This window comes from Mustela nivalis, assembly GCF_964662115.1.
Source record: "Mustela nivalis genome assembly, chromosome: 15".
NCBI lineage: Eukaryota > Metazoa > Chordata > Mammalia > Carnivora > Mustelidae > Mustela > Mustela nivalis.
The window spans coordinates 18,285,705-18,298,461 of record NC_139034.1 but is presented as its reverse complement, the minus strand read 5'-3'; the positions used below and the strand labels follow the sequence as shown (position 1 = coordinate 18,298,461).

Genomic DNA, 12,757 nt, shown 5'->3' with positions numbered 1-12,757 from the left:
CACAAGGCAGGGTATAGAGTGGAGATCTGTAGGACTAAAAAAAGGATATCTAGCACACGCAGGAGCATCGAGTTCTCTTCCTGATGGCCTAAAATGTATGTAGTATCGAAAGAATCAACAAAATTCACCGGAAACTCACTCACTCACCTGGAAGATCAGTTCTATATTTTAGAAAACAAAAATGGAACAGTTGTTCTACTTCTCTAACTTGAATTCCCTACGGAATAGCATATCTAAGAATATGCTTTGAAGTTGAGAGTCTCTGGTACAAGTTTTTATAAACTTTAGCCTTGTAGGCAAGGAGGGTTTTGGAATTTTGATCTAAGCAGCTCTACTTCCATGCCCCACCATGTTTCCTGATTATGAGGGAGAGGCCTGAAGAGGTTACATGATTTCTCCAACATTAAAAGGTGGAGGAGTTGGAATTTAAATCGGTCTCTTGAGCTGTGACACAGTGGCTTTTCCCTATAACGTGAAACTCTCTTTGTAAGCTCACAATATTATAAGCTCACAATTTAAACTGAACTGTCTACAAATGGCTAAGAAGTAAAGTAAATGTCTTCTCTTCACATAGAATCAATTGTTTGGATATTTTGCTGATACTCAAAGTGACTCAAGATTTTGCCATAAAAGAAAACATTTGAGGCCATTAAACTTTGATTATTTTTAGAAATTTCCTTCTTAAGGAAAAAAAAAATCCGCTGAAGTAAAAGGTACCAGTCAAATTGTGTTTAAGCCATAGGCATTGGATAAGCATCATAAGAAAGAACAAATAGTATAGAGCATACGATGTGCCAGGTTCTTTTGAAAGCACTTTACCTATGCTATTCCTTTAATATTCTTAATACTGTAGGGTAAATATTATAGTTCCCATCCTCTCCATTTTATAGATGAGGAAACACAGGCCCAAAAAAGGTTAGGCGATTTGTTCCCAGTTCTAGAGCTAGAGATTAGCAATGCCAAGACTCAAAGCCAAGGCAGCTGGGCTTTAGTGTCTCTGTTTTTCATTATTACGCACACGCCCTCTCTAGCAGAACAAGACAGTCGTCATTCTGGTACCCACCTGGAATGCACTCACATTACTTTTACCACCAGAAGGGATTGTTTCTGTTCCCAATTCACATTAAGGTTTACGTACCTTTAGATTTATTATGACTCTCACGGTGGAGGTCATGCAAAATATAAAGCGAGAAGGAGAAAGAGTGGCAGGATGATGACAATGAATTGACATTGTCAGTTAGATTGGACTATGCCCTCTATTAGAACGATCTCCAAATTTTTCCCTCTGTGAATAAGGTACATAAAATGAACACTGCATCTTGAGGATTGCCCTTGACCTCCAAAGTTGGCATGAATAGTCCGTGGGAGAAAAGTTATGATGTTGGAATCTGTTCTCTTTGGATAGAATCAGTTGTTTGAATATTTTGCTGATTGTCTAAAGTGACTCAGGATTTTGCTACAAAAGAACACATTTGAGGCCATTGAGCTTTGGGTATTTTGGGAAATTTCCTTTCTGAAGAAAACAAAATCTGCCAAACTAAGTATTTCATGAACTGATCAATGTAAAAGTCAGTGAGGTTAGGTGGGTGGTGAGAGTATAAAAAGCTCTTCATATGGGCAGATGTCTGCAATTATGATGAACTACAACAATACAGGCACATAGTATTCGATCCTATCCAAGGGCAAGCACTGGGATATTCTCATATTTCACACTTCTTTTGTGTCCTTAAAAGCATTTATTTGATAAAAATAAAACTGCCTACTGTCTTAAACATTACCAACATACCCATCAATGGGGGAGTAACTGCCAAGGTCGGTCACGTGTACTGAAATGTGATGGTCAAAAGATACTGGTGCCCATTCAGATAAAAACAAGATGCAAAATCTTCTCTGTTTCTCTGTTTTTCAGATTCCCAATTTCCCATCAACATTGTGGCTGTCAAGAATGATCATGATTTTCTTGAAAAGGACCTTGTAGAACCTCTTTATAGGTAAATTGTGTGATTTTGTTACTTTCAATTGTGCAGTCTCTAATAGGTATCACTGTATTGAAGGGCCAGTTCAACAGCTCCATAAATATTTATTGAGTGCCTACTATGTGCCAAGCCTGGGTCCAGGTTTCAAGTATGCCACAGGGAGCATGATTATACCCTGGTTTTATGGAGCTTAAATCCTAGTCAGAGTCTTCAGAAAGTAGATTGAGGAAAAAGAAAGAGAAAGTCAGTGAGAGAAAAAGAGAAGGAGGGGGAAAAGTTATCTCAGAGAGTGTTCATGCTATGAACAAACTAGATTAAGATGAAGCCATAGACCGTGGTGACTGGAGTCAAGGGTAGGCTAGTGGAAGTGGGCAGTAGGGGAGGCCACACCATGAGTGGCCAGAGAAGGCCCTGAAAAACTCCATGAGTATGTCAAACTTGGTTGTATTTTTTGGAAAGGCAAGTGATTATATCAGCAAGCTAGAATATGTAAGCTCAAGTAATTATATCAGCTACTTGGAATATTAAGCCTTTGCTATGTGATAGATGCTCGACAGAAACAAAGATGTATATGAGTTCTTCTCTCTCCTCAAAGAATTTATAATATGGTTGAAGAAATCTAGTTGAAGAAGTAGAGCATGAATACATGAACAAATAAGTAATAATTATAATTTGAGTGATAGGAAAAGATGCCAGTGTAACCAATATCCAGGAACAATTAAATGCTCCATGAGAGGCTGTATGTGTCTGTAGGAATTTGAAGCTTCCTAACTAAAGCCCTGGAGAGAGGTCAGGGCTGGAGATAAATATTATTTACAGGAGATGAGTCATTTTTCCATGGCCACACAGCTAGCTATGGGCTGAAATGACCTTAAACAGAGTGCTTTGGAGCACCTGGCTAGCTTAGTCGGTGGAGCGTGCACCCTTGACCTCAGGGTTGTGAGTTTGAACCCCACATTGGGTGTAGAGATTCCTTAAAAATTAAAAAAAAAAACTTTTTAAAAATGTAGTACTTAAAATTTGTAACCCAGTGTTCTTTCTAGCATTCTGTGTTGACATCGAAGATGCCAGTTTAGTCAGAAAGTAATGATGAGCAAAACTTTTGTCAAGAAGGGAGAGATCAATGTATGTTAGGATAGTGTGCAAATAATCTTAGCCTTCCTGAATCTTCAGACATGCATATTTTTGCATTCACTGTATGGTTCCTATATGGAGAGAAGGTAGATTTGCATCTGCATTAGGAAGTGATATTTGAATATTTAAGGAAAACAGTACTGTGGGTTTGCTTAACTGGGTAGAAGAGCAGAGAACTCTTAAAATCACAAATTATAAGAACGGGCTATTTGGGCTAGAAAACAAATAAATGCAAAATGCCATTTGTGAGCATTTATGAGACGAATGGATGGTTTGATTGTGACTCCTTAAAGGTAATAAATTGGAAAAGCAGTGTTTTCAGGATGTCTGGGATACACCCCAAGCAGGAACATCTCCCTCCTCATAAGATTTCACTCAACCCAGAACTGCTCCAATAATACCTCCTTCTTAGTTTTAACCAAGGGCAATTTTATAGCTGACTTTAAAAAAATAATAAGGAACTTTTATATTTTAATTATATTATATTGCATTATCATTTTCCACATTGAATGTTTTAAATTTATGTGTTCTGTTTTTCTTTAAAAAAATTTTTTTAAATATTTTTATCCTAGCTATTTTAGAGATAGAAAGCATTCATACACATCAGTGGGGGAAGGGGCAGAGAGAGAGAGAGAAAGAGAGAGAATCTCAAGCAGACTTCATGCTGAGCATGGAGCCCAATGTAGGGCTTTATTCCAGGACCCTGAGATCATGAGCTGAGCCAAAATCAAGAGTTGGCCACTTAACCAACTGAGCCACCTAGGCACCCAAAATTTATGTTTTCTTTAAATCAAAACATAATATATACATATATGTTTACATAGATAGATAGATACATATAAAGTAAAATTCACTATTTTGAGTGAACAGTTTTCAAGCATGTAACTGCCACCACAACCAATATGAAGAACAGCTCCATCACCCCCCAAAATTCCCTGGTTCCCCTCTGGCATCAACCTCTAACTCTACTCCCAAGCCTGATTTGGCTTTTGTACCTATAGTTTTGCCTTTTCCAGAATACCATATAAATAAAGTCAAACAATATGTAGCCTTATTTTTTTTTAAGATTTTATTTATTTATTTGACAGAGATCACAAGTAGGCAAAGAGGCAGGCAGAGAGAGTGGAGGGAAGGGGGAAGCAGACTCCCTTTTGAGCAGAGAGCCCAATGCGGGGCTCTATTCCAGGACCCTGAGACCATAACCTGAGCTGAAGGCAGAGGCTTAACCCACTGAGCCACCCAGGCACTCCAATATGTAGCCTTTGAGCCTGGCTTCTTTTACTGAGTATAGTACACTTAAGGTTCCTCCATGTCATTGATATGTCAGTCAGTACCCAAACTGAGTAGTGTTACATTATATGGCTGAACTACAGTCTGTCCGTCACCAGCTGAAAGATGTTTGAGTTGTCATCAGTTTTGGTGGTTATAAAGCAACTATAAACATTCATATTCAAGGTTTTGTGTGAACAAAAGTCTTCATTTTTTTTGGGTAAAATCCTAGGAAGGGAATCATGGGGTCCATTTAATAACTGTATTTTAACTTTATAAGAAACCACCAGTCATTTCAAAAGTGATCCTATTTTTTTGCATTTTCACCAGCAATGTATGAGAGTTCCATTTGCTCCACATCTTTGTCAGCTCTTCGTGCTGTTGGTTTTTTTGTTTTTTTTTTGTTTTGTTTTGTTTTTTTGTTTTAATTGACATATAGTGGACACACAATGTTACATTAGTTTCAGGTGTACATCACTGTGACTCAACAAGTCTATACATTGTGCTATGCTCTCACAAGTGGAACTCCCATCTGTCACCATACAACACTATTACAATACCACTGATTATATTTCCTAGGCTGTACCTTTGATCCCCATAACATATATTGTTTGTTTTGTTTTTAGTCATTCTAGAATCTAGAGTTATCTCATTATGAGTTTAGTTTTCATTTCCTTAATGAGCAATGCTGTTGGATGCCCTGTTCATGTGCTTATTTGCCATACCTGTATTTTCTTCAAGTCTTTTGCCCATTTTAAAAATTTGATTGGTTGTTTTCGTACTGAGTTTTGAGAGTTCCTTATATGCTCTAAACATAAATAATTTGTCAGATATGGGTCTTGTAAATGTTTTCTGCCAGTCTGTAGCTTGTCTTTAAGATCTCTCTCTTTTAAAAAAAGATTTTATCTATTCATTTGAGAGATAGGGAGAGAGCACAAGAAGGGGAGGGGGTCAGTGGCAGAAGGAGAAGCAGGTTTCCCACTGAGTAGGGAGCAAGATGTGGGGCTAGATCCCAGAACCCTAGGATCACGACCTGAGCCAAAGGCAGACAAGATTCATTTTTCACACATAAGCATCCCACTGGCTTGGCACTGTGTTGAAAAGGTTAACTTTCTTCAGTGAATTGCCTTTGTACCTATATTGTAAATCAGTTGACCATGGTGTAAGTCTATTTCTGGACTGTCTATTCTATTCCATTTATCTGTATGCCTAATTAGTCTTTCATCAATATGACACAGGATTACTTGGCTTTTTGTATGTCTTGGAATCCAGTACTGTATGTCCTCCAACTTTGTTCTTTTGTTCTGGAATTGTTTTGCCTATTCTACTTCCTCTGCCTTTTCATATAAATTTTAAAAACAACTTGTTGGTATCTATTTAAAAAAATCCTCTGGAGTATTGATTTGGATTATGTTGAATCCATAGATCAGTCTGGGGAGAACTGATGGCTTAATGGTACTGAATCTAATGATTCATAAATACAGTGTATGTTTCTTTTTATTTAGGTCTCCTTTGATTTTTTTTTTTTCAAAACCTGACTTGTAGTTTTCAGCATATGGATACTACACATCCTCAAAAGTATTTAAGAATTTCATGTTTTGTGGTGCTATTGCAAATAATACATATTTTTTTTATCATTTCAATTTCCAGTTGCTCATTAATAGTATGTAAATTTTTTAAAAGATTTTATTTATTTATTTGGCAGGGAGAGACACAGCAAGAGAAGGAATACAAGTGGGGTGGGGAGGGAGTCAGAGAGGGAGAGGCAGGCTTCCCTTTGAGCAGGGAGCCCGATGTGAGGCTTGATCCCAGGACCCTGGGATCATGACCTGAGCCAAAGGCAGACACTTAATGACTGAACCACCCAGGTGCCCCTGTAAATTTTTTTATATATTTTTCTTGTATCCTACAGTCTTTCTAAATTCACTCATTAGTTCCTAGTAGCTTCATCATAGATTTCTAAAATTTCATTTCTAAATATAAACAAAGGATTACACTGTAAACCAAGAATAAAAATTACAGCACATATTTTCAAGTCAGGATTGCAGAGGTAAACACTGTCTCTGACTGTGTAGTTATGTTCACTGGTGACATGGCTGACAAGCTTTGAATCTCATACATGTGGGTGGTAAATCCTTATCTGTTCACTGCTGTTTGTGATCTGAGAGTCCTTGACTACATTCTAGACTTTTCCATCAGAGTCTCTTTTTTTTTTTTTTTTAAGATTTTTATATATTTATTTAAGAGAGAGAAAGAGGGAGAGGGAGAGGGCATGAGCAGTGGGCAAGGGCAGATGGAAAGGGACGAGCAGACTCCCTCCCGAGCAGGGAGCCTGACTTGGGGCTCAATCACAGGACTCTGCAATCATAACCTGAAGCCAAAGCAGACGATTAACTGACTGAGCCACCCAGGCACTGCCCACAAGGTCTGCTCTTTAAAAAAAAAAAAAAAAAAAAAAAAAGCCCTTCAGACATGTTTTAGAGATGACCCAGTACAATGAATGTGAAATCATTTAAAGATACAAAGTTCTGAATAATACTATTAATGTCAGCCAGAAAAATCTGGAAGCCTTCTTTTGCAGATCCCATGCCCCTTCTCTAATACAGCCCGTGGCAGGATCCTACAGACATACCCTGAGAGGTATGGCTGTATAAACATGTATAAGCGTGGCAATGCCAGACACCACAGAGTTCTTCACAGGGGCCCAGCTTGCATAAAAATGGTGAGAGTGGCAGGAGGTTGTTATAATTGGAATAATTCTTATGATCGCTGTGTCTCCAAAAATATCATTAAGTAAGAAAAGTGTTTGTCTGGAAGTGTGCGAACGGAGATTCTTGGGGTGTAGGAGGGGTGGGTGAAACAGAGGCCAAAGGAGTAGTGACGGCAGGATGGGTCGAAGGAAGCAGGCGCAGTACGGAGGCACAGACAGGGGTGGCTGCTAAGGGGCCATGTATGCAGTTTCTTTCCCCCTCATTACAAGTTCCACCAGGACACTGAGGTCCCATGTAGTAATAGCGGAAAGCAAGCAGAAGGAAGACCTCCAGCCTGAGGGGAATGAGCACACTTCTAAAATCTTGAGATCGAGGAGTGGTTAATGAGACACTCGCCCACTCACATGGTGTGTGATGACTGATGCCTGGAGAGCAGTAAGGAGTTGTGATTTTATTCCTTTTCTCATGGGTACATCGCAGACGCAATGATAGAGTTGGTCTCCTGTTTTATTTGGAAGCTTTGTGGGCTCCACATTTCTCATGCATGTTTGAAATGCCGAGCTAATGCAGAATTATAAAGGGAACCATAGCCCGGAGGCACGTAACTTCTGCCAGGTAGACAAATGAAGACAAGAGGGCTGAACGTCTCCTGCATATGTTATCCATGACAAGACTTTTACTCACCTTTGGTTTTCTGGAAGCATCTCACCTGCGTGGACAGACAGTTAGTGTCCTAGGTCCTAACTGCACATAGTAAGTTGTGGAGCAGTGTTCACTTCTTTTGTTTTTTAAATTATTTATTTATTTATTTGACAGACAGAGATCACAAGTAGGCAGAGAGGCAGGCAGAGGAGGGTGTGGGAAGCAGGCTCCCTGCCAAGCAGAGAGCCCGATGCGGGGCTCGATCCCAGGACCTTGGGATCATGACCTGAGCCAAAGGCAGAGATTTTAACCCACTGAACCACCCAGGAGTCCCCAGCATTAACTTTTTGATTGGCTGGAAAAATATAGCATACCAAGAATGTTGATGACAAGGAAGACCCATGCCTAGCCTGCAGTATGTAGAGGTGCACCCCCTTGCTTTTAGGTCTCAAACACTAGACAAGTTTGCTGTTTTCCCTAAAGGTGTGAACTTCCAGGCTGGAAATCATGTCTTACCATAGCTTCTGTGACTCTGACAGTGCCAGCACATAGTAGGTGCTCTGCAAACATTTGTGACTGCAAGTCAGAGTAGTGCAGTTGCTTATTTTAGCAACCTCAGTTATAATTTTGTTTTGATGTTCTTTGATTGAATTCTTAATTGAAAATATTTTCCCCTGTGAGTAATGAAAAGCAAATTGCAAGTCTAAGTACCTAGATGAGCTAACTGAAACATATCAGAATGTAGGAATAGCCAAGGTGTCAAAACAGCTTGCAAGGTTTGTCACCTTTCAAGCAAATTGCAGCAAGTCACAGCTCCTCAGTGGGATTTTTTTAAGGATAAGTAATATGTTCGATTTGCATTTTGATTTGCGATATTCACTCAGACTGATGGTATAGGGCTCTGATGTTCAAGGTGATCTGTGAATTTCCAATTTAATATTAGGCCAATAAACTGTCCATGTAACTTACGTCATTAGTAAATACTAGTTAATTGTATTGTGTGTGAAAGTAGGGTATTACCTTGTTCAGCACTGTTTCAGGGAGATGTGGAATTGATTTGGATTCTGGAGTGCATCTATCATTGCCCTTTGTGTTTAAAAGGATAATTAATGACCATGGTTTTCATGTGGGGCAGGGGAGTTTGTGGAGAAGAGTGCTGACAAAAATGATGTTTATGATTTACCTCTGCACACAAATGCATATCTTTGAGTATGTTAAATAACATTAATAATATTGAATAATGGTAGTCTTTATGAATATTGATATATATTTTAGATATTTTCTCTTTTAGAGTATTTATCACAGAATATGTACAGTATTATATATTTTGTCATATCATATAATGACATGACAATTAACTGGACTGAAACCTTGGACACATCATTGAGGGAAATGTATAGGGGGTTACGTAATAATCATGGTCACTTCCAGCTTTAAAATTATGAGCTCTTAAAAAAATATATAGAGATCCTAGTAAGTGATTTTATTTTTTAAAACACAAAGTACTCGTTATCTACCTAGCACCACTCTAAGCATTCCACAAATACTTAGTTGTTTACTTCTTATAACAACCCTATAAAGTAAGCTCTAACTAATGTGACTCCCATTTTACAGATAATGAAACTGAGGTGCAGAGGTATAAAATAATTGGCCCACTTACAGCTACTGAAAGGCATTGCTAGGATTCAAAGCCAGACAGGCTGCTTCTGAAGCTTCCAGAGAAAGCTTAGGTCTTCTTGTGAAATGCAATTTGGAGTGCTTTCCATTTCTTCCTTTGAGGATGAGTTTTCCAAAGATGTCTAGGTTGCCCTGCGAGTTCCTGAGTTTGACTTAAAAGTCCCAAGAATAGAAACTATGGTTGCATTTCCACCTTATTCTTCATGGAACTCCATATTTAAAAATACTAATAATTAAAGGAAGAGTTGAAAGCACATGGTTCTTTTGTGAAGCTGTTAGATCTGATTTACTGCCAGAAGAGTAGCAGCCCCTTCTAGTTCACTCCTTCAGTCAGCTTGGCTCACCCAGGCTGTCTCTTCAGGCGTCTCTGCTGCAGAGAACAATAAACCAGAATCCTCACCTGGTGGTCTCAGTCTAATGCGGTGGCCTCAACCTGGAAGGGGAGGAATTTTGTCCTCCTCTCAACATCCAGGGACATCTTTTTCTCATCACAGCTGGGCCATGCTACCAGCATCTAGTGGCTGGAGGTCCGGGATGTCGCCAAACCTCCTAAAGTGCCGGGCATCCCCACAACCAGGAATTGTTTGGCCTCAAATGCCAGTCATGCCAGGGCTGAGAGATGAGTAAATGATGATTTACTTGGAAGAATGATATCACTAGAAGTACAGATGCAGGGGAAGGGGTTTCAGAGAGGGCTTCTTGGAAAGATGACCCTAACAGGCCAGTAGGGATTATCCAGACAAGAACACATAAAATTTTGATGTGCCTCTTTTGAACTTTTAGATTTGGGTTTTTTTTTTTTTTTAACTAAGTTAATGTGCAGGAAAGACATCTTTATCCCTACCCCCACCTCCACTATGAACCTTACCACAATGTAGCCTATATGGTATAGGACAGCTTTAGGGTACAGGTACAGACAAGGCAGGGTGAGAGGTAGGGACTTTTCACACACACACACATGCACACACACACGAAAAACATTGGTCTTTGTATTTTAAAATGACCTGTTATGTCACCTTTTCCAACAAGCTACTCAAAATGACCTCTATGTGTATAAACTTTGAGGAAGAATACACAAGAAACTACAAAATAGAACAGCAAATTGGGGGTTTATGTTTTTAATTACATATATATTCGATCTATATTAGATGTTTTGTAGTGCATTATTAAAAACATTAGCAACGTTTTAAAAAATGCCTTCCTTTGCCAGATAAATAATAGATAACAGTGGCTAACATTTAGTGAGAACTTACCATTGCTTCGTAGCACACTAAGCTCTTTACATTAGTGTCATTTCATCCTCACAGGGCCCTATAAATAAGAGGTGTTGTTAGTATTGCTGTAATTCAGACGTAAGGGTGACCGGACTCCTCTTGGTCTGAGCAGCTGGGGGTGGTGAGGCCCCTTTCTGAGGCAGGGGCAGCTCTGGAGTCTGGCCTGGGTCCCCTGAGCAGGGGAAGGTGTGATGGGTTGAGGTGCCTGGGGGACTGGGACCCGGAGAGATGTCCAGTGTGAGGCAGGTGTGCAGGTCGCCAGAGACCTCAGCTGGAGACAGAGATGCAGAGTCGTGCACACATACGGGTACAAAGGTCCTGAGAATGTGTGAGGTCACTCAGGGACAGTACGAGAATGGAAGAGGACCACAACTGAATGGTAGCGGCCCATATCCAGGAAGCAGGCAGGGAAGGAGCCCAGAGAGAACCTCAGGGCCCAAAGGGAGTGCTCTCTAGCCTTCCAGTAACCCTGGCCTGTTTGTGCTATGCTCTTCAACTTTGAACCTCTCAGAGAACTCTCTGGTTGTGACCCTTGCTTCAGCTTGGACTGGTTCTCACTAGAGAAATTGTCTGGATTAGATGCAGTTGCTTTGAACGGTTAAAGGCTGAGGATACCCCATCTGGTTTTTCCAATGCCAGGTGTATGTGAATTTGAAATACATCTGAAATCCTGCAAACTAAACAAGTCCAAGAAAAACCTGCTTCTTTAAGTTCTTTATTGTTGGTCCATTGTGGCTGCTGAAGCTTATTGATTTTCCAGGGGCCTTATGCTCTTCCTTGAAACCTTGGTTTTTAGAACCTATAATTATTTTTTGATTATTAGAACCGAAATTATTTTTCTGGGGATGTAGTGTACAACCTGGTGACAAGACTCAATGATACTGTATGGTATATTTGAAAATTGCTAAGAGACTAAATCTTAAAAAGTTCCCATTGCAAGAAAAACAAAGTAACAAGGTGTGGCTGTGGATACGGACTAGACTTAACGGTGGTGCTCATGTTGCAATATACACAGACATCAAATCATGAGGTGGCACACCTAGAACAAACACAATGTGACATGTGAATTATATCTCAATCAAAAAATTATTTTACAAATCCTACCATTGTACACCCACATTCTCTCCCTCCATAACATACACATGCTTCATTTTCTTCCAATATCTAGATCTGTCTGTGCCTCACAGTTTTCCTCCCACACTCCAGCTAATATCCAGGCACAGTTGCTTGTGGGATTCTGGTCCGGAAGAGAGGTCAGCCTTTCTGCAGCAGCGTAACCTGCTGGTTGGAGAACAGCTTGAGTGAAAAGCTCAGCAGGCTTTCATGGACTCAACGGTAGCGGTAGCTCAGGGATACCCACCTGGGGACTTCTGATTACACTCCCCCCAACCGCCACCAGATGCCCTAAACCCTCCGGCTGGGTAGCCTGTGATCTGAAAGCCCACCCCGCCCCACTTGCTGAGTTACACACCGGAGCTGTCAGACAGGCATAGCTCTCCACCCTGCAGAGTCTACTTCGTAAACTCCTGGGGCAGCTTGGAGAACTTTCCCAGGCCCTGCACTCCTGTCTGCAGAGGAGGAGCTCCTGCCTGCCTTGCCTTTGATCCCTGGGTCAGGAGGAATCTCCTGCGTCTCCCTGACTTTGTTTCTGAAGGTCTTTGAGAGCCACACCCAGAACACTCCTTAGCAGGCAAGGCTAGATCCCTTCAACCCCTAACACTTGAGGGGAGGGTGAAGAGTTCAGGCTTCGGGCTTTAATCCGAATCCCACGCTGGGGATGAATGTGTAGCTTTGCTTGTTGCTCTTCTCGTGGTTTTGGCAGGAATGTGAGAAATATCACAGGAAACTGGCCATGAAATCAGCATGGGAGACCTCAGGACTGGTCTAAGTTCGGTAGTTGAACTGTAAAATTGGAATCTAAAATGTGAGGAAGGGAAGGGTTTTGTTGCTTGGTCCACAGAGAGAGGGCCTTCTCTGTCTGCCAGGCAGGCCTGCATCACCGTGGAAGCGGAAGAATCCTCTCGGATGCTCGGCCCAGACCACCCTCCGGTCACCCTCAGACACTCCCAGCGCA

At 40.7% G+C, this 12,757-nt stretch overlaps 1 protein-coding gene across 15 annotated transcripts in view; it reads left to right on the top strand.

Moving 5' to 3' along the window:
• Window positions 1–12,757, top strand: part of STARD13 (StAR related lipid transfer domain containing 13) — a 523,725-nt gene that overhangs the window by 463,106 nt on the left and 47,862 nt on the right. For all 15 annotated transcript variants that reach the window (XM_082700364.1, XM_082700373.1, XM_082700362.1 and 12 more), the window contains one exon: window positions 1,910–1,991. In XM_082700364.1, the coding sequence (XP_082556490.1) occupies window positions 1,910–1,991 (82 nt within the window). The remainder of the gene's footprint in view (window positions 1–1,909; window positions 1,992–12,757) is intronic.